We start from the raw sequence: 25,197 nt of genomic DNA, 5'->3' as shown, positions 1-25,197 counted from the left end.
AAATGGCACAGGTATCTCTCCTATAAGCACCCATTTTCCTCTGTATTTCTTCAGTTACAGCGTATCTCATAGTAACTTTAAAGTGTTACATACTTCTCTGTCTCCCTCACCAGACAGTAAGTTCGGAGAGACACAGGGTCAATGACTATCTCTAGTCCACCACAGACTCCCTAGAACCAGGCACAATGCCTGGCACATAACAGACACTTAATACATGTTTGCCAAATGACTGAATTGAGATAACGGTTGTTATACAAGGAGATGAAAGAAATAGGGAATGTGATCCCTGAAAAAGAAAGTAACAGAATAAGAGATAAGAAAAAGTTCTTGGGGGATAAATCGATAATGAAAATAGCTCCTCACGTGTTAGACACAGACTTAACATATAACCCAGCAAATTCACTCCTAGGTAAGTAACCAAGAGAAATGAAAACTATTTCCGTGCGAAAACTTGTATACAAATGTTCACAGCAGCATTATTCGTAAAAGCCAAAATGTGGAAACAAGCCAGATGTCCACCCCTGATGAATGACAACAAAATGGATAAACCAAATTAACACAGTGGATTATGATTTGTCAATAAAAAGGAACAGGACACTTATACAGGCTACAACATGGACACATGTCAAACACATTATGCTAAGTCAAAGAAGCCAGTCATAACAGACCACCTATTGTATGATTCCATTTATATGAAATGTCCAGAACAGGCAAATCTGTGGAGACAGAAAGTAGATTAGTGGTTGCCAAGGGCTGGACTGGTAAAAGGGGGGCAGGGGAACTGGGGGGAGAGACAGGTGATGGGCACAATATTTCTTCTGAGGATGATGAAATGTTGTTAGATTACGGTGATACTTGGCACCGCTCTAAACACACTAATGACCACTCACCTGTATACTTAAATGGGCGAATTTTATGCTATTTAAATTATCTCTCAATAACTGTTCCTATCATTATCTGAGAAAACGGGCATCAATGTAGTTTCAGGTTCTGGTGTTTGGTTTGTTCCCACTCCGGTGGTAAGTATAGCAGAGATTCAGCAAGATGGAAAACTCATTCAGGACACAATTACTCTAGTCTTTAGAAGCCCCTAGCATAGTCCTAAACCCTGGGCTTGTCTGACGGCTTCTGTGACAGCCCTGACATACACATATCTTAGGTTTTAGTTTAATACTGTTAAAAAAAGAAACTATCCAATGACACTTCTAAAGGTGGTAAGGTAGACTTTATTCAGGACCATTGTGATTGGTATAGGAACCACTGCAATATGATTTTAGAGTTCGACAGAGACTGGGTTCAACTCCAAATATAGCATGGACAAGCGGGAATTTACAGCCAAGGAGCAGGGGGCAGTCAGTGGATGGAAAATTACTAAGAGGAACTCTAGGCAGGGAGGGGGTTGGGATACGCCAATCAACAGGATCTTGCTGAATATAAGCCAGGGTGACCGAACATCACCCAGTGGGAAATAAGGAACCTGATCAGATACTGAGTGCGAGTGGATATCAAGGGTGGGAGTTCCGGTGAAACTGACTTAGCAGGGTTCTTGCTAAAACTGGATCTTACCAGAAAGTGCATAAATAAATGGGTCTAAAAGATGGTTTAGGAGCCTGACTAATGCTTAGTCAAGCAAGGAGTCTTTGTTAATACCAAGGGTATAAGCGACAGAAATGTGAACATTCATCATAAACAATAAGAGTAACTCATGAGTTGAGGTCAAATCAGTTTTTTAAAAAAACTTAAGGTTTATTTATTCTAAGAGAGAGAGAGTGGGAGAGCAGAGGAGGGGCAGAGAGAGGAGAGAGAGAATCCCAAGCAGGCTCCAGGCTTTCAGTGCAGAGCCCAACATGGGGCTCGATCCCATGAACTCTGAGATCATGACCTAAGCGGAACCAACAGTCAGATACTTAACCGACTGAGCCACCCAGGCGCCCCAAGACAGCCTTTTACGAGACTTAATATTATTTCCCATTTTTCTTTGTATATATCACATCCTTAATATGCAATAATTTTATTTTATTTTTTTCAACGTTTATTTATTTTTGGGACAGAGAGAGACAGAGCATGAACGGGGGAGGGACAGAGAGAGAGGGAGACACAGAATCGGAAACAGGCTCCAGGCTCTGACCCATCAGCCCAGAGCCTGACGCGGGGCTCGAACTCACGGACCGCGAGATCGTGACCTGGCTGAAGTCGGACGCTTAACCGACTGCGCCACCCAGGCACCCCTGCAATAATTTTAAATCAATCACACTCTACAATTAACTACAAACTGAAACTGTTCAAGGAAGAATTCATCACAATGTCTGACCATGTAGCCGTGGGGTCTCCGTAGTGGAGTGGTTATCACGTTCGCCTGACAATGTCTGACCACCGTAATCCCTACCCTATATTTGAAAAATGTTTTAACAAATCATTTACCTGCTGCATTGTGCTTATGATATTCAATAATCTCAGGAATTGAACCAAATGCATGTTTTTCTGCGAGATAATACTTCTTTGGGGATGTTGTTGTTTCCTTTATATGATAATGCCTGAAACCCGACGAGCCTTCTCTGAAACAAAAATCAAATTGTGTTAGCACCAAATTGTAATAACGTAACATCACTCTTAAGATGTTTGCCACCAAGAAACCACAGGTCCCTACATATGGCCCCTTCTAGTCTCTGCACAACTTTTATTTTTTCCCCACGTTCTTCTTAGCTTCACCTGTCACATTAACAGGTGGAAGTTTTTAAAGTGGTCACTGGTAATGTCCTTGGCCCTTGCATGAGATTGTGAAAGAGAAAATTTACCAACTCCATTTACCAACACGTAAAAGTCTTAAAATATCTCTTAGCTGGCTACTGTTTTTTGTCCCTGCTATTAATGTAAATGTGCAAATGTCTACAAGACTTATACTTCTAAAAGTGAACCAACCCACTTCTAAAAAATGTATAAATTCTATTTTAGATATCTTTCTAGAACACAGATCTTCTCGAGTCATGTCTTGCTAAAAATTCTTTCAAGAGAATTCCCTCTGCTCTTAAAATAAAGCTCCTTGACACTGGCGTGACCTGACCTCTACTTTTATCTCTTAGGGTTCTCTTTCCTCCCTTCACCGCCCCCTTCCATTCTGGCTAAAATACTCTTTTGTCAGTTCCTGGAACTCATCATATCCTCCCTCAATTCTGGGTCCAGTTTCCTAAGTCAGAAACACTCTTTCCCTTCCCCCCACCTTCTGCCTGCATTACCCACCAGGTCTGTCTAGATGTCCCTAGAAAACACTGGTGACTAACTTGGATGTGTCTGGGCCATGTACTATCCGCCCCCCCCCCCCCACCACCACATACACACATTGCTCTCCGAGCATAATACTTACTCACATGCTACCACAACTGCCTGGTTGCTTGTCTGAATCCCCCACTAAGCTATAGGAAGGCAGGGTCTGTGTCTACTTTGTTCGCTGTGCCACCTTAGTGCTTAGTGCAGTGCACGGTACTCATTTCTTGAACGTTGCTAACATTTCCATAGACATTCTCAATGGATATATATGGAAAACCATAAGGAAGATTACCAAGTACAGGAAATATGGATATAAAGAAATATGAACACAAAAAATAGGGTAGATTTTAGAAATCAAGTGCAGATTTTCTTGTTTCATGCTGAAACGCAGCCTAATGTTTGAACATTAGGAATCCATAAAAACTACACAGGAACTTCATATAAAAACTCTTAAAGAGAGAGAGAGAGCTTGATCGATTGATTACTTACCCTCCGAACTTTGTATAAAGGGAGACCGTGTACATGCCTGGCTGACTGGAATCTCTTACCATAAAACCACCTTCTTTATCCTAAAATCGAAGTTAAGAAAATGTTTCCAATCTAATAGCAAGTATCAATGCCATAGAGAAGATTCAAGAAACCCATCTTGTAATTTCACGTTTATTATCCTTTGCTTAGAAAATCTGCTTTGGAGAAGCACAACTTAAAAAAACAGGGTGTAACTACATGACTTTCCCCTTCACATTACTGGGCTATGAGATTAGTTGAAGAAAGTACACTCACAATTCCCCCAATCACAAATCACCACACACAACAGCATGAGATATTTCCACAAGATATCTCGAAGTGTCCTTTCAGAACCGATACACAAGGTTTTGCAATTTCTAGAAGTGCTAGACATGTGGGGAAACAGTTACTGAAAAACGTGTTTCTTAATAATTGGGTTCATAGCATACACTTCTCATATTTGCTAGAAGCTCTGAATCCTGACTCAATATCATCTTCTATCCACACAGCATTTTTCCTGTAAATATCTCAGTGCTCTTTATAAGAACATTCTTTAAGATCCCTAATTCCCCGGGAAATTGATGTTAAATATCACTGTTCACAAAAGGAGAGCTGCAAGCACAAGTAAATAAGGCAGAGAAAACCAAAAAGCAAAACAATACAGAATGACTAAAAAATAAGTTCTCAAGTTTTCAGCGGAACAGCAAGAAACAGAAGCTAGGAATGTCAAATACCTCTCCGCCGATAACCCCCCAGTCTCTAGCTTTAAGATGAGAGTGTGTTTAATAGTCAAAAAACAAAATACATTTTATTCTTACTCATAAGAAAGACACTCAATGATCATAATAGTTCACTGACCAGTAGAAAGTATAATAACTACCATATAGTTATTGAGAAAACGTACTCTGTTTTAATATGTTCTAATATGTGGATGTGCTTAATTCTCAAAACAGTCCTTTGAGGTAGGTACTCCTGTTAACCCTGCTTTACTTCACAGGCGGAGAAATGGGGCACAGACAGGATGGATAAATTGCCCCAGATCACGCAGCTCGTGAGTAGCAGAGCCAAAATTTGGGCCATAGGCTTTCTAGCTACCCACTCCCCTACAGCTGCCTCTCATTGCGGGGTCACCAGGGAGGCGTGTAAGAATCCTCTTGGGGGGGTAGGTGCGGTAACATATCGTTTGAATTAAGCAGAATCACTGGCTATTGCTCTTTAATATAAACTACAGAAACAAGTGTCCAAAAAAAAAGCCCTACTGGTGGGAATAAACAGGAGATAAAGCGAGAAAGCATGGGTTTAAAAGAATTGAGAACTATTGCGGCTCCTGGGTGGCTCAGTTGGTTAAGTCTCTGACTCTTCATCTCCACTCAGGTCATGATCTCACAGTTAGTGAGTCTGAACCCCGCAGCAGGCTCTGTGATATTAGCACAGAGCCTGCTTGGGATTCTCTCTCTCCTTTTCTCTCTGCCCTTACCCCCGCATGCACACACGCTGTCTCTTTCTTTCAAAAATATATAAAACTTTAAAAAAATGGAGAACCATTACAAAATAGAACAACTAGATCATAAATGTGGAGAGTTGTACAGATCGTCTTCTAATCCAACCTTCTTATCTTACAGATGTGCAAAACAGACTAGAGAAGTTACAGCTAGACTCAGGTCTCCTTACTTGGTCTACTGCAGCTCTCTCTATACTACATTTTACCCTTTTGTTTTATTGCTTTTTAAAGTGTAAAAATTTTAGCACACTTATCACTTACTATTATTTGGCTTCTTTATTTCTAAAGGCAACTAAATACTTAATCAAACTTCATTTATGGGGTGCCTGGGTGGCTCAGTCAGTTAAGCATCCGACTTCAGCTCAGGTCATGATCTCGTGGTTCATGGGTTCCAGCCCCGCATCGGGCTCTGTGCTGACAGCTCAGAGCCTGGAGGCTGCTTCAGATTCTGTGTCTCCCTCTCTCTCTCTGCCCTCCCCCCACCTCGCTCTCTCTCAAAAATAAACATTAAAAAAAATAAAAATAAATAAATAAAAACTTCATTTATAATAGACATCATGTAATACTGATATAAATTATTTTAAAACAAATAACTTCAAGCAAAAAGGAAAAACACATTTAAGTACTAAAATCAAGGTAGCAAATAATAAATTAGTGAGAAAGGAAGTAAAGAAAATGTTACCCATGTACTAGTTGTTACCTATTGGTATGGATTTAATTGTCTCCTACTCAAAAAAGATACGTTGGAGTCCTAACCATATTTAGAGATTTACAGAGGGAACTGAACTGAAATGAGATCAATAGACTGGGCCCTAATACAATATGATGGAGTCCTTATATGAAAGGGAAATCTGGGGGGCACCTGGGTGGCTTAGTTGGTTACGTGTCTGACTTTGGCTCAGGTCATGATCTCATGGCTTATGAGTTCGAGCCCCACATCAGGCTCTGTGCTGACAGCTCAGAGCCTGGAGCCTGCTTCGAATTCTGTGTCTCCCTCTCCCTCTGCCTCTCTCCCACTCAATCTCTCTCTCTGTCAAAAATAAATAAATGTTGGGGCACCTGGGTGGCGCAGTCGGTTAAGCGTCCAACTTCAGCCAGGTCACGATCTCGCGGTCCGTGAGTTCGAGCCCCGCATCGGGCTCTGGGCTGATGGCTCAGAGCCTGGAGCCTGTTTCCGAATCCGTGTCTCCCTCTCTCTCTGCCCCTCCCCCGTTCATGCTCTGTCTCTCTCTGTCCCAAAAATAAATAAACGTTGAAAAAAAATTTTTTTAAATAAATAAATAAATAAATAAATAAATAAATGTTAAAAAAAAAAAAAAAAAGAAAGGGAAATTTGGACACAGAGACGGATATGCATGAAGGATGGAACAGAGGGAAAAAAAGGTGGAAGGCCTGAAACAGATCCCTCCCTCACAGCCCTCAGAAGGAGCCAACCCTGCTGGCCTCTGGATTCCAGACTTCCATCTAACCTCTAGAATCATGCAACAATGCATTTCTGTTGTTTAAACGGCTCAGTCTGTGGTACCTTGTTTTGGTGGCCCTAAGAAACTAACAGTACACAAATACTCAATTTTAAATGATTAAAAAGGACCACTTACATCACAGTATTTTTTAGCCTTTAGAAACAGATACGTGAAATCACTTCTCAGAGATTTGTTACAATTAATTTGTGCTGAAACCGAACTCACAAAACAAGTACAAAAACTTACTTCACTTCTAAGGAGTTGCTCTGCTTTGCTTCTATTCGTATTTCTGCAATACCATCTGAACAGAAAAGAAAGTACATTTAAGGCCTCAGGTTTTTACAATTCTCTAGGATTATTCTCTCTAGGCTTAACCAGGTAACACTGCTCATCAATAATAAATACAATAAGTGACAACAAGACATTACTCATAATGATATAGACAATCACTAATAACATTTGGGTATATATACTTTCAGACTTTCCCTACCCATGTTATTATATGTACGATGCCATATATGGCATTGATATGTATATATGCCATGTATATGTATATGTATATGCCATATATATATGTATATGCCATATATATACATATACATGCCATATATATATACACATATATATGTATATGCCATATATATACATATATATATGTATATGCCATATATACATGGCATATGCATATGCCATGTATATGTATATGTATATGCCATACGTATATGCCATATATGGCATACGATATGTACATATGCCAACATTCATATTTTGTTATTAAAGTGGGATCAAGCTATACTTGCTATATCATAACCAGAACTTTTTATATAATAGTGTATGGACAGACATCTTTGCAAAGCAATATAGTTCTAGGCACCGTGGTATGGCTATGCCGTAATTTATTTAAACTATTCTTCGTTACTTAACATAAAAATCATTTCCAATTTTTCTGTAATAATAACAAGAATGAATTTTACTCCACAGATTCAAACACGCAGGAAACATCATCCTACTTTCACTACTGTATTTAATTCAAATTAAAACTTACCCCAAGCCCCTATCCCACCAATAGGCAGTAGATTTCATTGCAAGTCATAATGGAGGCTCTCCCACTGAGTTTCACAAAGGCCGCAAGTGTCAAAAGAAAGACAGCAAAACAGAAGAATAGGCCTCCTGAGTTTTCTAGACTTACTAGTTGTAGCACAGCCCCACACCCTGGCGGTCACCTGAGTCTCTGCCGTAGGAACACTGCTATTGCCAAGCAGCGACGCCAGCCCTCCCACCAGGTTCTGTCACCACTCTGTGCAATGACCCCAAACCCCTGCAGATCAGTGCCCCTTCTTAACCCCTGGGGAATCTTTCCCAAGGAAAGATGGAAACTGCCATCTCCCATCTCATCCTCTGAGATACTCTCTCCTCTCCCTGCTTCCCCCAGCCCAATCTCTCCATGAGAGAGGCCAAAGAACATGAACTCAGACCATTTCCTTTGGCGTTCTTTTTTAAACTTCTGTTGTTTGTTTTGATCTGTTTGTTTTAGATGCCCTTCAGTGAGCAGAGAACCCTCCACCACAGTCTTATTTCCTGAGGCTTCTAATGTTATGAAACCAGACAGGCCCCTCTGGACATCTGGATTTTCTACCACTGGTTCAGCTTGATTATAAAAGAACCAGCACCTGCTTTTGACGCAGGAAGTACCCTGAGACAAGTGAACATAAAGGGAAAAATACAGAGACCAAAATATAATCCAAGATCCTTTTTTTGGGTCTGGATGCTTTTATGCACTCGTAGCAGCCTAACTACAATCTCAGTACAAGCTGATGGCCCTTATTTTATTCGGAGCCTGGGGTGATTAACCAGAATTATGGGCATTAAGATCTCATTGCCGTGGACCCCATTTTACGAACTGAGACCAAGTTTAACGAAATTGCAGTTGTAATCAATCAACTTCCGTAAAGCAATAGAGAGATACAATAAATGAGGAGAACATAATGGATTCTGTCCCTGAGCTTTCCCACTGATACAAGAAACATTCATCAGAATGCCAATAAAGTCAAAAGTTAATTAAGGAAAGGCAACTGGAGTTCTCATGGCATATATTATAAACGAGCAGAACCTGAAAGATTGGGAAAAAAAATTTCTTTGTAAATAACAAAGATTCAAACCCACATCTTCACAGCAAGAGTAAGCAACGGAGAGTTAGTCTCACATTCAGATGCAAGAAAACAGCTAAGGCTAACTTGTGGCTCTCAGGAGGAAACAGAGAAAGAAAGAGTCCTTTCTTCACCTAGTACATTCAACTCCTGGGAAGGGAAAAAGGAAATAAGAAAGAAAAGGAATCCATGGTACAAAGGGCAGGCAGGCTTTTTGGAATCCTGCCCTAAGCAGTGCTTTTTCTGGCATTTGCGGAGTCCCCAGAAAGGACATTTCTCCTCCCTAGGATGTAAACTCAGACCTTTAAGAATATGTTGAAGGAAGGAAAGGAGGAAGGAGTGATGAACAAACTGATGAATCAATTAGTGGTATTTCCCAATGGCCCATTGTAGCTTCTCTCTCTCTTCTACGATGCTTATCACCAGGCGAGACAGGAAGGCCACTGATGGCTCTGCTGAACTCATCCTGGCAAGAGGAACTCTGCACACGGGTAAACGTGAAGGAGCCCACATGGTGAGCAAAAGTGCTGGGGCAGATGCTGGCCCACGTACATCTGTCCTAGCCGGTCACACAAATGTCTCTGTGAAAGGGAGGCGCCTGGTTGGCTCAGCTGGTTAAGGATCCAGCTCTCGATTTCAGCTCAGGTCAAGATCCCACGGTTTGTGAGATGGAGCCCCGTGTCAGCATGGAGCCTGCTCGGGCTTCTCTCTCTCCGTCTCTCTCTGCTGCTCTCCCACTTGTGGTTTCTCTCTCTCCCTCTCTCTCTCAAAAAGTAAATAAACAAACTTAACAAAAAGAAAAAAGACAACCAGTGTAAATGACGGAAAACCAGAAACAAACCAACCAGCTATGATTCTTTGCTGGTTCTGTAATTTGACCCTTTTCCCCTGAGCCACCCACTCAAAGCCTTTTATCCTAGACTTTGCCCTATTCTAAGGGCTCTTTCATTTCTATCACCTTCTTCCTTTAACATCCTTCCACCAAGAACTTGTCATGACCATCACCATGAACCCACTTTCTTTTCTGCAGCAGCTCCTTTGACTCTCTCCTCTTCAAACTGTTACCTGGATGTGGAGGTCAGAACTAGGTTCTGCTGGCCCTGGGAGCCTCGGGCCTGGCAATCCTGAGTCCAGCCCCATGGACTGTCTGTTGCCTGCGACTCCTGGGCCCCCAAAAAACAGCAGAAGAACTCTTGATTCAATAGCTGGCAAAAGGCTTTTTTAAACCCTGGGAACATTTGAGATGTGTCATAGCATGGGCTGTAGCAGAGAACAACACAAATCTTGGCGTGGGAAAACAGAGGGAGAAGAGGGGGGATCTCTGATTGTCTACACTGGAAACAGGTTTTGTTCTTGTTGAGCGAGGCGTGGCACATGCCATGTGGAATCCTTGACCCTGGGCAGAGGGCTGAGGGGATTCCCATACCAGAGACCGTACATGGCAAATTCATTTAGTCACACAGAGTAGGAGGAGAGTCCCTTAGAAGAGAGGGCATTTCCAAACTGAGATAAATCCAAAAAATTCATGGCAATGAATCACAACCTTCATAAAATCCTTATTTGTAATCCCAAGAATCAAGGGAGTTCTCACAATTAGACAAGGACTATCTGGCTTCCAAGCATAACCCTCTTCAAATCATCAGTTATGTCTCAGTCAGATCACTTTATTTATTCATTTTTCTAAATATAATTTATTGTCAACTATATACAGCGTGCTCTTGGTTTTGGGGGTAGATTCCTGTGGTGCATCGCTTACATATCACACCCAGTGCCCTCCTCAATGCCCATCACCCACTTTTCCCTCTCCCCCACCCTCCATCAACCCTCAGTTTGTTCTCTGTATTTAAGAGTCTCTTTTGGTTTGCCTCCCTCCCTCTCTGCTTGTAACTATTTTTTCCCTTTCCCTTCCCCCATGGTCTTCTGTTAAGTTTCTCGAGTTCCACATATGAGGGAAAACATACGATATCTGTCTTTCGCTGACTGTCAGTCAGATCACTTTACAGTAGGGTCCAAGGGCGCCTGGGTGGCTCAGTCGGTTAAGCAGCCAACTATTGATTTTGGCTCAAGTCATGATCTCACGAATGGTGGGATGAGGTCCTGCATTGGGCTCTGCACTGTTAGCGCAGAGCCCGCTTGGGATTCTCGTTCTCCCGCTCTCTCTGCCCCTCCCCCGCTTGTGCGCATGCTCTCTCTCTCTCTATCAAAATAAATAAATAAATTTTAAAAAAAAGAAAAAGAAAATAATGTCCAAGTTTTCACTGTTTAGTACCTTCCCTAATTCTAAAGATTTTGGTATTTTTTCCTAGAATTTATTTAAGAACAGAAACACTATTTATTTTACATATTTTTTATACTTTATCTACTTCTAAAACAACTTTGGGGGATCACACCACCAAGGGCTATTAATCCTTTTCTAGATTTTAAGGTACATCCACCTTATGGGCAGTGATACGGACAGAGGAGACAGCTTTTTGTTGGTGGTGGTGATGGTGGTGTTTTTAAATAAGTGAATGAAGCATCAGAATGACCCCCTCAGAATGACCACAGAAGAGTATCTGGTATATATGAGCTTCTCATTAAAACCTGGCCACGCACTGCTATAGTGGGCTTATAAATAGTATGCCCATTGCCTTCTCTGGAAAGCAATTTGACAGCATGCATTAGGAGTCCTAACAAGTTCATCACTACCCTTTAGACCAGTACGTAAATTTTTAGAGACCTCGTTGAAGACAATAAGCAAAAAGAGGTTATCCCAGTTAACGTTACGGAGCAAAGATGCTACACAGCACAGTGTCTTACAAATAAGGCAATGGTTATATAAAATATCACACATCTATGTGGCATGCACCTCGCTGTATGCGCTAAGGCCTAGCACAGTGCCTCATACATGCTAGGATCTCAGTAAATATCTTATGAATTTGTGACTGAATGAAACATAATGCAGTTATGAAAATGTTTTTGAAGAATACCTAATGGCATGAGGAAAATTCAATTCATAATATACTGTGAAGTAGAACAAAAAGGATACAAAACATACACAGCATGATTCTGCTCCTTAAATAACAGTTAAAAAAAAAAAAAACTGAACGGAAATATGCTAATGTTAACACCGGCCAACTCTAGTTGATTTATGAGTAATTTTTATTAACATTTTTCGTATTTTAAAAATATTGCTATCATATTGCTATGATCATATTGCTATCATAGCAAGAGAAAAGAAACAAACATGTTTGTTTTTTTTTTAAGGCCACTCTTGGAAACTGTATTCTGATTTCCTGAATGAATGAACAATGATCTGTATTTCAAAGTCAGCTAAGCTGTGATTTGTTTAAAATAAATTCAATTATATTTGCCCGTGTAACTGCATTCATACATAGTACCTTCGGGTAAAGCCTATTTAGAGAAACTAATTCTCACAACATCCACTCTGTACAACTGACTTCAGTAAAGATATCTATTCATCTCCAAAATGCCTTACATAACTAGGAAAATGAAAACATTTTCTGGTTCTCCACATTCACAAAAAAAACCATTTACTTACTCATATTGGTCTAAGTTGTTCGATTTCTTTCCCGTTACATAATTACTTGGGATGTATCCTTCACTCCTGGAAGGAAGGAAAATACTTTTAAGTAAACTGAAATTATTTTACTGAGAAGTTATTAAAAGAAAGATTATTGCCTTTATGAAATCATTAAAGCATTATATTGCCTAAAGCTTCAAGAAAAACCAGCTAACCCCCAATAATTCAATATACCTATAGCATTTGATGCTTTACAAAGTACTTCCTCGTTTGGCCTTCCCTAAAATTGTGAGGTAGGCAGGCACTACCTTCCTGGGTAGGCAAGTACCCACTTCCTGGTGGGGAAAATGAAGCTTAGAAAGATTAAGGGATTTTCTTCAGGTCCCAAAGCTAGTCAGTAACAGGGTCAGAACTTAAAATCTGAACTTGTGACTAGGTTCAGAGCCCTTCCTAACATTTCACGATGCTTCCCTTGAATTCTTGGGATGTTTTAAAGAAATCTCTATTTGAGAAAAGTGAAAATGTTGGATAAAAACACCCATCTTGTCAACAGTCCCAAACATCTGTGGAGAGCATTGTTGCACAGTCGTCCCTGACCTCTATATCAACATCACCTGGGCCACTTGTTACAAAGGCAAATTCTTGGGTCATACCCCAAGGGAACTGAATGAGAAGGCCTATGTGAGGCCAAGGAAATTTCAGTTTTACCCCTCATAACTCTTACACATTATAGCTGAAGAAGACCTCATACCTGAAATCTGTTAGAGAAAATCTCAAATGCTCACGAAGAGGTAACTATGTGAGATGATGGGTCTTCTAATTTGATTGTGGAAATCACTTCACAATGCATACATATATTACAACACTGTGTTGTACACCTTAAATATATGTAATTTTCACTTATCAATCATACTTCAATAAAACTGGGAAAATTTTTTTTAATTTAAAAAATTTAATTAAAAAAATTTTTAGCCAAAAAAACCCACTCATAATAGGTACACTCTTGGTAGGAGCCCAGATTATCAGTGTAAGATAAAAGGCATACATGTATACAATTTTAAAAATTGAGTAAAACCCTAGTAATCTTAAATTTGAATTTGGGGGCACCTGGGTGGCTCGGTCGGTTAAGCGTCCAACTTCGGCTCAGATCACGATCTCACGGTCCGTGAGTTCGAGCCCTGCGTCGGACTCTGTGCTGACAGCTCAGAGCCCGGAGCCTGTTTCAGATTCTATGTCTCCCTCTCTCTATGCCCCTCCCCTGTTCATGCTCTGTTCTCTCTGTCTCAAAATAAATAAACGTTAAAAAAATTTTTTTTTTAAATTTGAATTTGAACTAAGAACTCATAATACACACCCACACCCACACACGTAGCTCTGTTGCACTGAAAAGGCCTAGAAACAATGACAATCAAGTAGTAATTAGAATCCTAGCACTCTGATTATTGTCCAAAGATTAACTCACTAAGAGGCAGCATTCCTCAGGAAAATGGCAAATTGCAGGTTTGTCCAGGAAAAATACAAGATGAACTTGAGCTGTTTTATTTTACCCAGAAAGCAAGGAATCTAAGAAAGATTAAAGTGATCCCAACCAGGAGCACCTGGGTGGCTCAGTCGGTTGAGAATCCAACTTCGGCTCAGGTCATGATCTCACAGTTCAGTAGTTTGAGCCCCATGTCGGGCTCTGCGCTGACAGCTCAGAGCCTGGAGCCTGCTTAGGATTCTGTGTCTCCCTCTCTCTCTGCCCCTCCCCTGCTCTCTCTCTCTCTCAAATATAAAAAAAACATAAAAAAAAATTTTTTAAGTGATCCCAACCAAAAACAGCTACCACTCACCTATGATGGGACAATTCAAGCAAAAAGAATAATGACTGCAATGGTTGCAATATGCATCCATAATAATACTTAAAAAAAATAATTGGGTACCATTGTTATCACTAGAGGAAGCTCAGTTATCAACGCACTAAAATTGGTAAAAGGAAAGAATCAAACATTTCTCTTGTCTTTGCTGCACAAACTAAATGAACTGGCTGATGAGGCAGTTCTTCTTTAGAGAATTAATAAATGTAGACGGAATGAAGAGTCAGAAAATTACAATCCCTAATGAAATAATGGATCTAAGCAGTAATCACTAATGAATGCCAAAATCATTAGGTGCAATCCTGATGAGTTTTTTCATCACCTGAACCACTGAGTAATCTTCACATCATTAGAAGTGGGACAACCAGATATCAACTTCTAATGTGATCAAGCCTCTAGATTACAATTTGCAGGAAATACAGGACACAGAGACATATTAGATGATGCCATGTGAAAGCATTTAGTTTAATCTAGATTGTGGCTCATTTCATAGAGTAAATGACTTGGTTTCATCAATAAATCAAAAAAAAAAAAAAAAAAAAAGGATGGGGGCTGTTGTAGAACAAAAGAGAGACCTATCAGCCCAAATGCAGTATGTGGACCTTGTTTTAGTCTTACTTAAACTGTATAAATACATATTAGAGCTACTCAGGGAAAAATGGAATTACATAATTGGTACTATCCTTAGACCTTGATCAGAGAGGTCCCTGTCGTGGTCTCACACTTCTAAGAGCATGCTAAAGTCCATGCTCCCTCAGTCCTCCTCTAGACCATCATCTGGGTAACTAGGACCCCCAAACTCTCTGTCCATTGCTAAGGCCAACACAGACCTTTGGCCTTGCAGACTCTGAAAAGTAAATTATGCTAGTTATGTGCAACTCCTTCAGCCCAGGTCCAAGGGTGGCCAAGTTGGGGAGTGGCTCTTGTAAACTATGTGGACAGAGCTTAGACATATGGCTGGGAGATCCATATGGTACACGTGAGACAGAACTGAGGTAGAAGGGAAGAGGAAAAGAAGGTACCCCAGGGAGTCAGCCCTCCATGCACTGTCACCTTCTGGCATGGGACTCTTAATTCAAACCTTGCCTCCTTGTCATTTTGAAGGTACGTTTGTCAGGTTACAGGATAAATGATATCTTATTGACCAGTTTGTCGGCTTGACTTATAACTTCAAAATACTTAGATACATGATATGTGGGCTTTCATTTGTACTCTTCTTTCAGTCCTGAAAATGCTAGGGGAAAGTCTACAGATGGTATTTTTTTAAATTATCATGAAGTATGATAACGACATAGTAGTTGTTCAAAAACATCTTTAGCAGTTAGACTTAGGGGTGAAATTGACAAAATGATTTGAATTTACTTTTAAATACTCTAGAAGAAAAACAACTGGGAAGATTGGTAAATCAGTCCACAAGTGAAGCGAGGAATAGAAAACTGGAATTGAGAATGGGGCAAGGAGGTGAGAAAGTAGATTTGGAGGGAGGGTATGCTCTGTCCAGGGCAAAAAGTCCTCCTCTTTTTATCCACAAGAACTCAGAATATAAACAGGATTATATTTCAGAGGCAAGCAAAGGATAGAGTTTCCTTAATGAAGCCTAAAGGATGCTCATCCTCTACATTTATCCAGATCTATTCATTACTTACCAATAATAAAGTTGAAAGGACGGTTCCTTTAAATCCAAAATTATCTTGTATAAATAATGCTTGTTTTTAAATTTCTTGCATATATGTGTATACATGTATTTTATACATACACACATGCACGCACGCACAAGCACACACACACATTCTCCCTCTTAGAAAAATGTAAGATTACTTACCTCAGGGGAGAAAAGCCTAAAATATCATTCCCCCAAGATAAAAGTTATCTAATTAAACATCTAATGAATGAGAAAGAGACCAATGTGATGCATTCTAATTTCTGGAAAGAAGTGGTTGATCCATTTACATTTATTGAGTCATTACTGAGACTACATTTTGTTACTGCAAAGTAACGATGTGTACTTCCATTACTTGCTGGCTGAACCAGTCTCATTACATGATTGTTACAGACGATTCTCTTCTTGCTCAGCACTTCACCCCCACCCCGACCCCCCGCTTTGTGTGTCATACCCAGAGAGGAAGCACTTACCCGTATTTATCTCTTGCTCTCCACCAATGAACATCATTCTTTTCTAATATAATATACTCTTGGCCTCTCTCTAATCTGAGATCATGTGCTTCTGTCGCTTGGAAATCATACATGGCTACAACGATTTCTTCACTATTATCTTCTTCCTCAGGTGGAATTGGTGGGGGAGGCCTTCGCTAAGAAGAGGAGACAACATCTGAAAATTTAGTCATTCTGCTTGAAACTGGGTACGAAATCAAACACTAAGTGATCCACACAGCACCAGAGGATAAAGCAGAAACCTCAAGTCTACGTAATGCAACCCGGGGAACCTTCCCGTGAGTTTAATGATATTGATGCTACTGGACCTCTCATGAGTTTCAGAATATAGGACACGAGCAAAACCCCTCTTTAAACATCAAACAGCCTCTGCTCGGTGTCAAGGCTGGCCTTCCAGGGAGAGCTAAGGATAACATGGGAGTAGAAACCAAAGGACTAACGGTGGACCCACCATTCAAATGGCCTGCAATGGGGAAAAGGCACACTAGGGAGCGAGTCTTTTACCAGGTGTCCTCTCAGTCAGAGAAATTTGCACTTCTTCGTCCCTGCTATGTGCAAGGCACGCACTTAGTACCTAACACACTTTTTCTCCTTTATTCTTAATACTGATCCCATGAAATAAGAGTATAAAACTCCCATTTTACAACTGAGGAAACATGGTTTAAGGAATCCACCCAAAGTCACTCGTACCAGATTCACATTGGATCAGGTACCGTCTGGGTCCAAAGTATCCCGTATGGTGTTTTCCACCTCACCCACTCTTCAAAAGCATATCATTAAATCACCTCACCCACTCTTCAAAAGCATATCATTAAATCACCTCACCCACTCTTCAAAAGCATATCATTAAATCACTGAAGTCACTTCCTCGGCATAGTACTGTGGTCTTAAGACTGAAATAGTCCTTTAACGTCCCACAGCCCTTATACAAATCTTGAGGCCAAAATAAAAGCACAATGCCACATGAGGAAGGGTCCCCGATGACAATATCTGATATAATTAAATTAATGTTATTTGACACCAAAAAAATTCAAAAATCCATAGTATATCTGTTTTGTGATATGATACTGGGTGGCGGGGGACGGGGGGCAAAGGGGCAGAATCACGTGAATGAATATAAACTTACTTAACAAACTGCAAATGCTTCCAAAAGGCAAAGTCCACCTACCTTCTTTGTTTCTGGTGCTGGAGGTAGTGCTTTTTTTATACCTGCAAATGACAACAACAAAGATAGGTCCAAATGCCATTTACCAACGATTGATAGTTTTAACAAAAAGTGAAGATGAACAGAGACCAGAAATCTACCTGGACTCTCTCACTCTGGTGCATGCGGCTTGTATCACTATTTCCGAAAAGACCTTAAAATGCTATCAAAGCTGGTTTGTTTTTTTGCCTTCCTGAACAAACTACAGACATGCCGTAGGGATCGGGGCCATGACTTACTCTTTGTAAACAAGTAACAATATGACAAGTTAAGAAGCTTCTGCTCAGCAAGGGAGACCATCAACAGAATGAAAGGCAGCCTACAGAAGGGGAGACAATGTTTGCAAACCACATATCAGATAAAGGGTTAATATCTAAAATATACAAGGAGCTCCTAGAACTCCATAGTGAAAAAATTCAATTAAAGATGCTACAAAGGACCTGAATAAACATTTGTCTAAAGAAGACATACAGAAGACATACAGGCCAACAGGTCCATCTCACATCTGTTAGAATGACTATTATCAAAAACACGAGAGAGAACAAATGCTGGTGAGGGTGTAGAGAAAAGGAAACCCTCGTGCACCGTCGGTGGGAACGCAAACTGGCACAGCCACTCCGGAAAACAGCATGGAGGTTTCTCAAGAAATTAAAAACAGAACTAGCATATGACCCAGCAATCCCACTTCTGGGTACATACACAAAGGGAAGGAAATCAGTACCTTGAAGAGATAGCTGCATTCCCATATTCATAGCAGTGTTATTCACAGTAGCCAAGGTATGAAAACAACCTAAATGTCCAGCAACAGATGAATGGATTAAAAAAAAAATGTGCTGTGTATGTATGTACGTACACAATGGAACCTTATTCAGCTTTTACAAAGAAGGGAATCTTGCCTTTTGCGACAACGTAGATGAACCTGGAGGGCGTTATACTAAGTGAAGTAAGTCCAGACAGGAAAAAAAGACAAGTATCATGTGGTATCAATTATATGCGGAATTTTTTTAAAAAAGTCAAACTCATGGTAACAGAGAGTAGAGAAAGTGGTTGCCAGGGGATGAGGGTTGGGGGGAAGGAGATAGAGATATTGGCAGAGGGCACATATTTTCACTTAGAAGATAAATAAGGTCTGAGTGTCTAATATATAACATAGGGACTACACTTGATAACACCATAATGTAGAACTGAAATGTACTAAGAGAGTATGTGCAACTTACATACTCTCACACATACACATAAAAAGGTATACATGTAAGGTAATAAATGTCTTAATTAACTCGATGGGAAGGATCTATTCATAATGCAGAAGTACATCAAATCATCACACTGTATGCTTTAAATATCTTACAATATTATTTGCCAATTATACCTCAATAAAGTTGAAGGAAAAAAAACTGGGGCACCTGGGTGGTTCAGTCAGTTAAGCTTCTGACTCTTGATTTCAGCTCAGACCATAGCCCCTGGACAAATTCCATGCTGGGTGTGGAGCCTGCTTAAGATTCTCTCTCTCCTTCTCCCTCTGCCCCTCCCCTGATCATGTTCTCTTTCTCTCTGAAAAGAAAAGAAGAAAAGAAAAGAAAAGAAAAGAAAAGAAAAGAAAAGAAAAGAAAAGAAAAGAAAAGAAAAAAAAAGAAACGAAAAGGAAAGAAAAAAGAAACAAGAGGGGCGCCTGGGTGGCTCAGTCGGTTGAGCGACCGACTTTGGCTCAAGTCATGATCTCATAGCTCATGAGTTTGAGCCCCACATCGGGCTCTGTGCTGACAGCTCGAAGCCTGGAGCCTGCTTCGGATTCTGTTCTCCCTCTCTCTCTGCCCCTAACCCACTCGCATTCTGTCCCTCTCTCAAAAATAAATAAACATTAAAAAAAGAAAGAAAGAAAAGATGCTGATGCTGCCACATTAGGCTTATGCTTTTAATAGAGTCATTTTAAGTAGGCTTCCTTATTATGATAAAAGTTCTCAAAAATAGACCTTTTGATTCCATGATATGGCCTCCCTGCTGACTAAATATAATTATTCTTACAAAATACACTGTGCTAGAAAATGTAAAGGCCATTCAAGATGGCCTTTCCAAAATCAAAATCAAAAATCAAAATCAAGTCACTGTTTCACTATCTCAATAGCATGTACATCCTACATACAATATAATTATAAAATAAAATAAATACTTACTACTCTCAAAAAGATTGTATTTTTCACATCCGGGTGCTAGTTTTTCAGTTTGTCTACAACACTGGTAACTTCCATCTGCCCAAAATTTAGGATGATATTTAATCATAATATTATTGTTGTTCTTTATTTCTGTAATTCATAGACACATTAAATGATCAGTGAAATAAAGCAGAGATGATAGAATGTTTTGTAAATAACACTGTTGATCATTCTTTATTTCTCAGATACTATGTTTACTATAAAAACACCTTCACAGCATCATACAACCCAGCATTCAGAAAATCCATATGGTTCTCTTTCACCTTTTTTTTGGTGAAGCACCCTTGTTAGCAGAAGTGACCTCTGCTATACCATGATGGATAAACACAAAAGTCAGCCCACAACCCAAAGAAGAGATGAGGACTGTCCAGTGTAAATCACCCATTTAAATACTTATTCACAAGTCAATTCATCCATACCAAATGTTGACTAAATAGGCAATTTCTTAGCAAATCAAATCCTGTTATCCTAAAAGCCCAGATGCTTTATCATCTTTAAATGCATTAGGCATTAAATGAAAGTGTGTGTATATATACATACACACACTATGTATATACCACTAGAAGGAATCAGATTATAAAAAAGGAAGCTCTCTTCAGCATGAACCACAGTAACAGAATGTCCTTGGAGAAACACTTACTGTAGCTTAAAAGATTATAAATGCAAGATACATTAGCTGTATTTCTTTTTTAGTGATAACATCCTAAAATTATTTAGAGTTAATACGACATGAGTTTTACCTTCTTTTAATTTCTTCACCCACCGGTCCCTGCTTTGTGCACTAGGTGCAAAAATGTAAAGTGTGTTAGCATCATGAACAACCTAAAATAAAACAAAATGTGGATGAGGTGAGAAATAGGCACAGCACTTCTGCCTAGCACAGAGCCTTTGGTACCACAGGCGCCAATGAATGATTCTGAAATGATCAAATAAAAGTCAATCACTTCGGACCCAAAGAACCCACATTCCTTTCTTACAAAAGCATACCTATTTCTTCATGTCAACATCAAGTGGGACACATATTTTGCAAAGGACTGTGTTTTCATAGAAGAAAAAATATACGGAGGCCAAGATGCTTCACTAATCTTATTTCTCACAATCTAATTAACTGAAGATCCTGAAGTAAATTTGGTGTCTTGGGGATTATTCTAATCTAGTATATTTCTGAATAATATTTTACATGAATGGACTACTCTCTCAGTTTCACTCCTATACCTTCCTTTTGCCACTATGAATAACAGCAGTAGCTAACTTTATTAAATACTACCCCAACTCTATACTATGTGCTTTACAGACATTAACTCAATTAATCCGACCATCAAGGCATCAGTATTTACATTTTATAGAGGAGGGGACTAAAGGGCTGATCTCCAGACCCTCCACTCCTATGTAACTCCAGGAAGCACCATTCATATAGAACATGCTGCACATGGTGTCCCCCCAGTGTTGTGCTCCTTAACCTACCCATTGCCATTTGGCTAATCATCCAGAAAATCAGGATCTGACCTCAGAGTCCAAACCTTGAACCACAGTGCCTCTTTTACAGGTAACTCCTGGTGAGCAATTAAAAGTCTTATTCTTAATATTTTTAATATAGTAATAAAATTCAGCCTGGGAAACTAACCCAAGAATTTTGTCTTTGGTCTGTTGTCACTTTACCCTTGATCACAGTCACAAGGCAAAAACATCTTGAGGGGCTACAAATAAATACAAGGCTAGAAATCTCCCTTCCGACACAGAAAGACAAATGCCACATGATCTCACTCTATGCAAAATCTAAAACAGTCAAATTCATAGAAGCAGAGAGTAGAGGAGTAGTTGCCAGGGACAGGGAGGAGGGGGACATGGGAAGATGTTGGTCAAAGGGTACAAAGTTTCAGTTAAGCAAGATGAATGTTCTGGAAATCTAACATACAGCATGGTAATTACAGTTAATACTACTGGATGCTTTACCTGAAGTTTGCTAAGAGGGCAGGTCTTAAGTGCTCACATACAAAAGAAAAGAAAAAAGAAAAGAAAAGAGAAAAGAGAGGGAAGGGAAGAGAAGGGAAGGTAAAGAAAGGAAGGGAAACGGAGGGAAGGGAAGTGGAGGGGAGGGGAGGGAAGTGAAAGGAAAGGAAAGGAAAGGAAAGGAAAGGAAAGGAAAGGAAAGGAAAGGAAAGGAAAGGAAAGGAAAGGAAAGGAAGAAAATGGTAACTATGTCAAATGATGGATGTTAATTAGTTTGACTATGATCATTTCACAATGTACACAGACACCAAAACATCAAGTTGTACCCCTTAAATATACACAACTCCTATGTGTCAATTGTCCCTTAAAAAAGCTGAAAAAAATTTTTTTAATCAACGACCACAGCAATGCCAGGAAACTGTAGCAGTAAGCATGATTAAAAACCCAGAATTACACTTTGGCAAACACGTGGCAACTCACCTGAAATGGATATTTGTTTTGGCAGGGAACAACATCATCATCATTCTTCACTATTTCCACACACTTGATTTTTGAAACATCAATAAATCCCTTTCTGTATTTTTTCTGTTGAAAGATAAAAAGGAGGGTGGGGAGGGAGAACCATTACAATTATAAGATACAAGACAAGAGGTTAATAGTAATATCTGTTAATGAAATCACTGATTCAAAATATTACTATTTCCTTAATAATTACCTAAATCAGGTTTCCATTTATTGTCAAAACATTTCAAACTACTAACACTGTGAGAACTGTAATAAGAGTAATTATTTCCATTTATTTCTAAAGATGAAGTTTTCTTATCCTTGCCCCCAACACTCTAGAACACATAAATGGACTCCCCCGCCTTTTTTTTTTGTCACCCTCCCCTCTCAGACTTAGATCTTTTCAATTTCTTCAGCATCTTGAGGTCAGCACTCCACCCCCACACCCTCACCCTGCCAGAATAGCATCAAAGACCAAATCAAGCAAAACTCCAGGGAGCTGATCACAGATGCAAAACTCCAGCCAGTTCCATTTTCCCCTGCAGCACACAGAACCAGGAGGGTGGGAGGTGGATTTAAGGTATTCCCATAAAGCTTCCATTCTCATTCTATTGTTGGATGGGCTATTTAGCTTCTCTACTGCCCTCTCTCTGCTCACTGCAATTCTGGCTGCAGCAATTAAGTAAGGACATTTCGAGACCTCCCTCCACCCTTATGTTTAGTAACCTCACACCTGAGAATTTGTCAAAGGGGAAAAAAAAAAAAAAGAGTACAAAGTAGTGTATGTGAACATAAGTTGATATAATCCACCCATTAAAAACCACTACAAACTCAATGTAGAAATAAAAAAATGCTTCCTGAATGATATTAATAATTGATATACTCCACAGAAAAAGCTGTATAAAGACTAAAAGTTACCTTTGGGAAGAGGAGGGTAGATATTCGTATGATGAGGAATAGAAGAAAAAGTAGAGAAATGAAGAACACTGTAATATTTGGGGTGACCTCACCACTCCCTGGCACTGGTCATTCTAAACTGCTTCATTAAATATTCTGGAATTGCCCTCTGGTCACAACCTTTGGGCCCTCTATCCTCCTCCAAGGAATCTGCTCTGCATTTTTACTGTCACCATAAGACTTTTAAGACCTACCCACTGTCCCAGACCACCAGCTCCCATCTGATAGATGACTAGACTCTTGTGGAGGTCATTTCATCATAGTAGCCTCTTTCTCTCTTTCCTCTCTCCCCCAACCCCTGCACACATGCCATATATCCTTTGGCATTTTTATCAGCCCCCAGTTCTATCCACACCCTCCCTATTCCTTTCTACCGGGCTGCAGAAGGTTAACAATAATCCTGATTTTCCTCTCCATGCCTGCCCAGGCCTTCACTGCTGCTCCTTCGTTCCTCTGTGTGTCTCTAATGGCGAGAACCTGGTGGGCTCCAAGACGACCACCGGTCTTATCAGAACTACAAACTCCCTTGGTCCTGGGAGTGGTCCCTTCCCACTCCCTTGGTCCTGGGAGACTGCTTTGTGGAGAAGACAGCAGCTATCCCATGAGTATACTTTCCAACTTCCTCCCTTTGTAGATCAAAGGCACTCTAAGATTTGTCCTTTTTTCTTCTCTTTTCTTCCGTCTCTTGGAGACGATGAGGAAAGTACAGCTCAGACAAGTTAAATATATCAATTACCCAAAGACCCCAAAGTCCACTAGACCCTGGGATACCCCAGAGTTGCAAACAAGTAACAGCATTAATGAAGCCAAGTCCCCAGGGGGGGCAACAAGGATTCTGAGCATGGGCTGAGCTTTCGCCAGGGTAGAGAGAGGACATTCTCCCCAGTCGTGCTTTTCTGAGGGTCTTACTTCTACCGATAGGCACATTCGGACCTCTCCCATCCACACCAAGAACCCTTCTTCTAGCCCCTGCTACTGACCTCACTTTTCCCTTCCTGAAAGAGATGATGACTACCCCCTCGGCCCCCATTTCCTTCCCACCCACTCCTCCTGCTTAGCCACTTGCAGTCTACCTCCCACCTCACCACAGCCTGCTCGGCCGGTCTCAAAAACATCACCAAACCCAACAGTCCGTGCTCAACTGCCATCCACTCAGCCCTTCATAAGGCATTTGCAAGTGCCAACACTCTCTTCTCTCTGAGCAGCCTTGACTTTGGGCCGTCCTGGTTTTTCCTTCTCTCCCTGCCCTTCAGCATCCTCCAAAACAACACCTGTCCTGTGTCAGCAACTGTGTCAAGAAGTACACAGTCAAGATCAGCTAAGCTCACTCCCTGAGCAGAGAGCTCAAACCCTGTGCCATTTAATCCTCACAGCTACTCTGTGCGGTAAATCTTACTAGACACATTTTACAGAGGGAGGAAACTAAAATTACGTGACTTGCCCAAGTTTGCTTGTAGGAGAGACAGACACGATATTTATGATACAATGCTGTCATAATTATTACAAAAGATTATCTTTTGTAATAAAAAAAGATGCTCAGGGACACAGAGGAGCTGAGGCTTAAATTCAATGACAGTTCTGGAAGAGAAATTCTGATACATGATAGGGAAGGAGTAAACAGCACCCACAAAGAAAAACATAATCCAGAATGGGCTCAGTCGTTTCACATGTGAAATGGGAATAAGAACGGCTGTGAGAATCAAAGGAGTAGGTATTTCAAAGTGCTTAGAATAGTGTCTGGCCTATGATATGATATCTGGAAGTGTCTGCTACATAAAATAAATAAGTAACAAAAAAAGATCAATGCAGCAGAAGCACAGGGTGCGTGAGACAGGACAGAAAGGTGAGCGGGGGCCAGCTTGTATATAGAACCCAGTGCACAAGTGTCAAGAGGTCTGGTCAGACACGGCCACCCATCCTCCTCCTGGGGCCTGGGCCA

General features: G+C 40.4%; 1 protein-coding gene across 2 annotated transcripts in view; it reads right to left on the bottom strand.

Moving 5' to 3' along the window:
• The window catches only part of TEC (tec protein tyrosine kinase), a 127,121-nt gene that overhangs the window by 13,991 nt on the left and 87,933 nt on the right, over positions 1-25,197 (bottom strand). The window contains exons 3-11 of one of the 2 annotated variants that reach the window (XM_023253137.2): positions 22,278-22,382; positions 20,588-20,669; positions 19,809-19,937; positions 17,602-17,642; positions 16,395-16,570; positions 12,424-12,489; positions 6,982-7,036; positions 3,754-3,833; positions 2,422-2,555 (exon numbers count right to left, since the gene is read on the bottom strand). In XM_023253137.2, coding sequence (XP_023108905.1) covers positions 2,422-2,555; positions 3,754-3,833; positions 6,982-7,036; positions 12,424-12,489; positions 16,395-16,570; positions 17,602-17,642; positions 19,809-19,937; positions 20,588-20,669; positions 22,278-22,382 — 868 coding nt within the window. The remainder of the gene's footprint in view (positions 1-2,421; positions 2,556-3,753; positions 3,834-6,981; positions 7,037-12,423; positions 12,490-16,394; positions 16,571-17,601; positions 17,643-19,808; positions 19,938-20,587; positions 20,670-22,277; positions 22,383-25,197) is intronic. The other variant, XM_045056405.1, reaches the window with a different exon arrangement.

This window comes from Felis catus, chromosome B1, assembly GCF_018350175.1.
Source record: "Felis catus isolate Fca126 chromosome B1, F.catus_Fca126_mat1.0, whole genome shotgun sequence".
NCBI classification, from domain to species: Eukaryota; Metazoa; Chordata; class Mammalia; order Carnivora; family Felidae; genus Felis; species Felis catus.
This window is presented reverse-complemented; position numbering and strand designations above follow the sequence as displayed.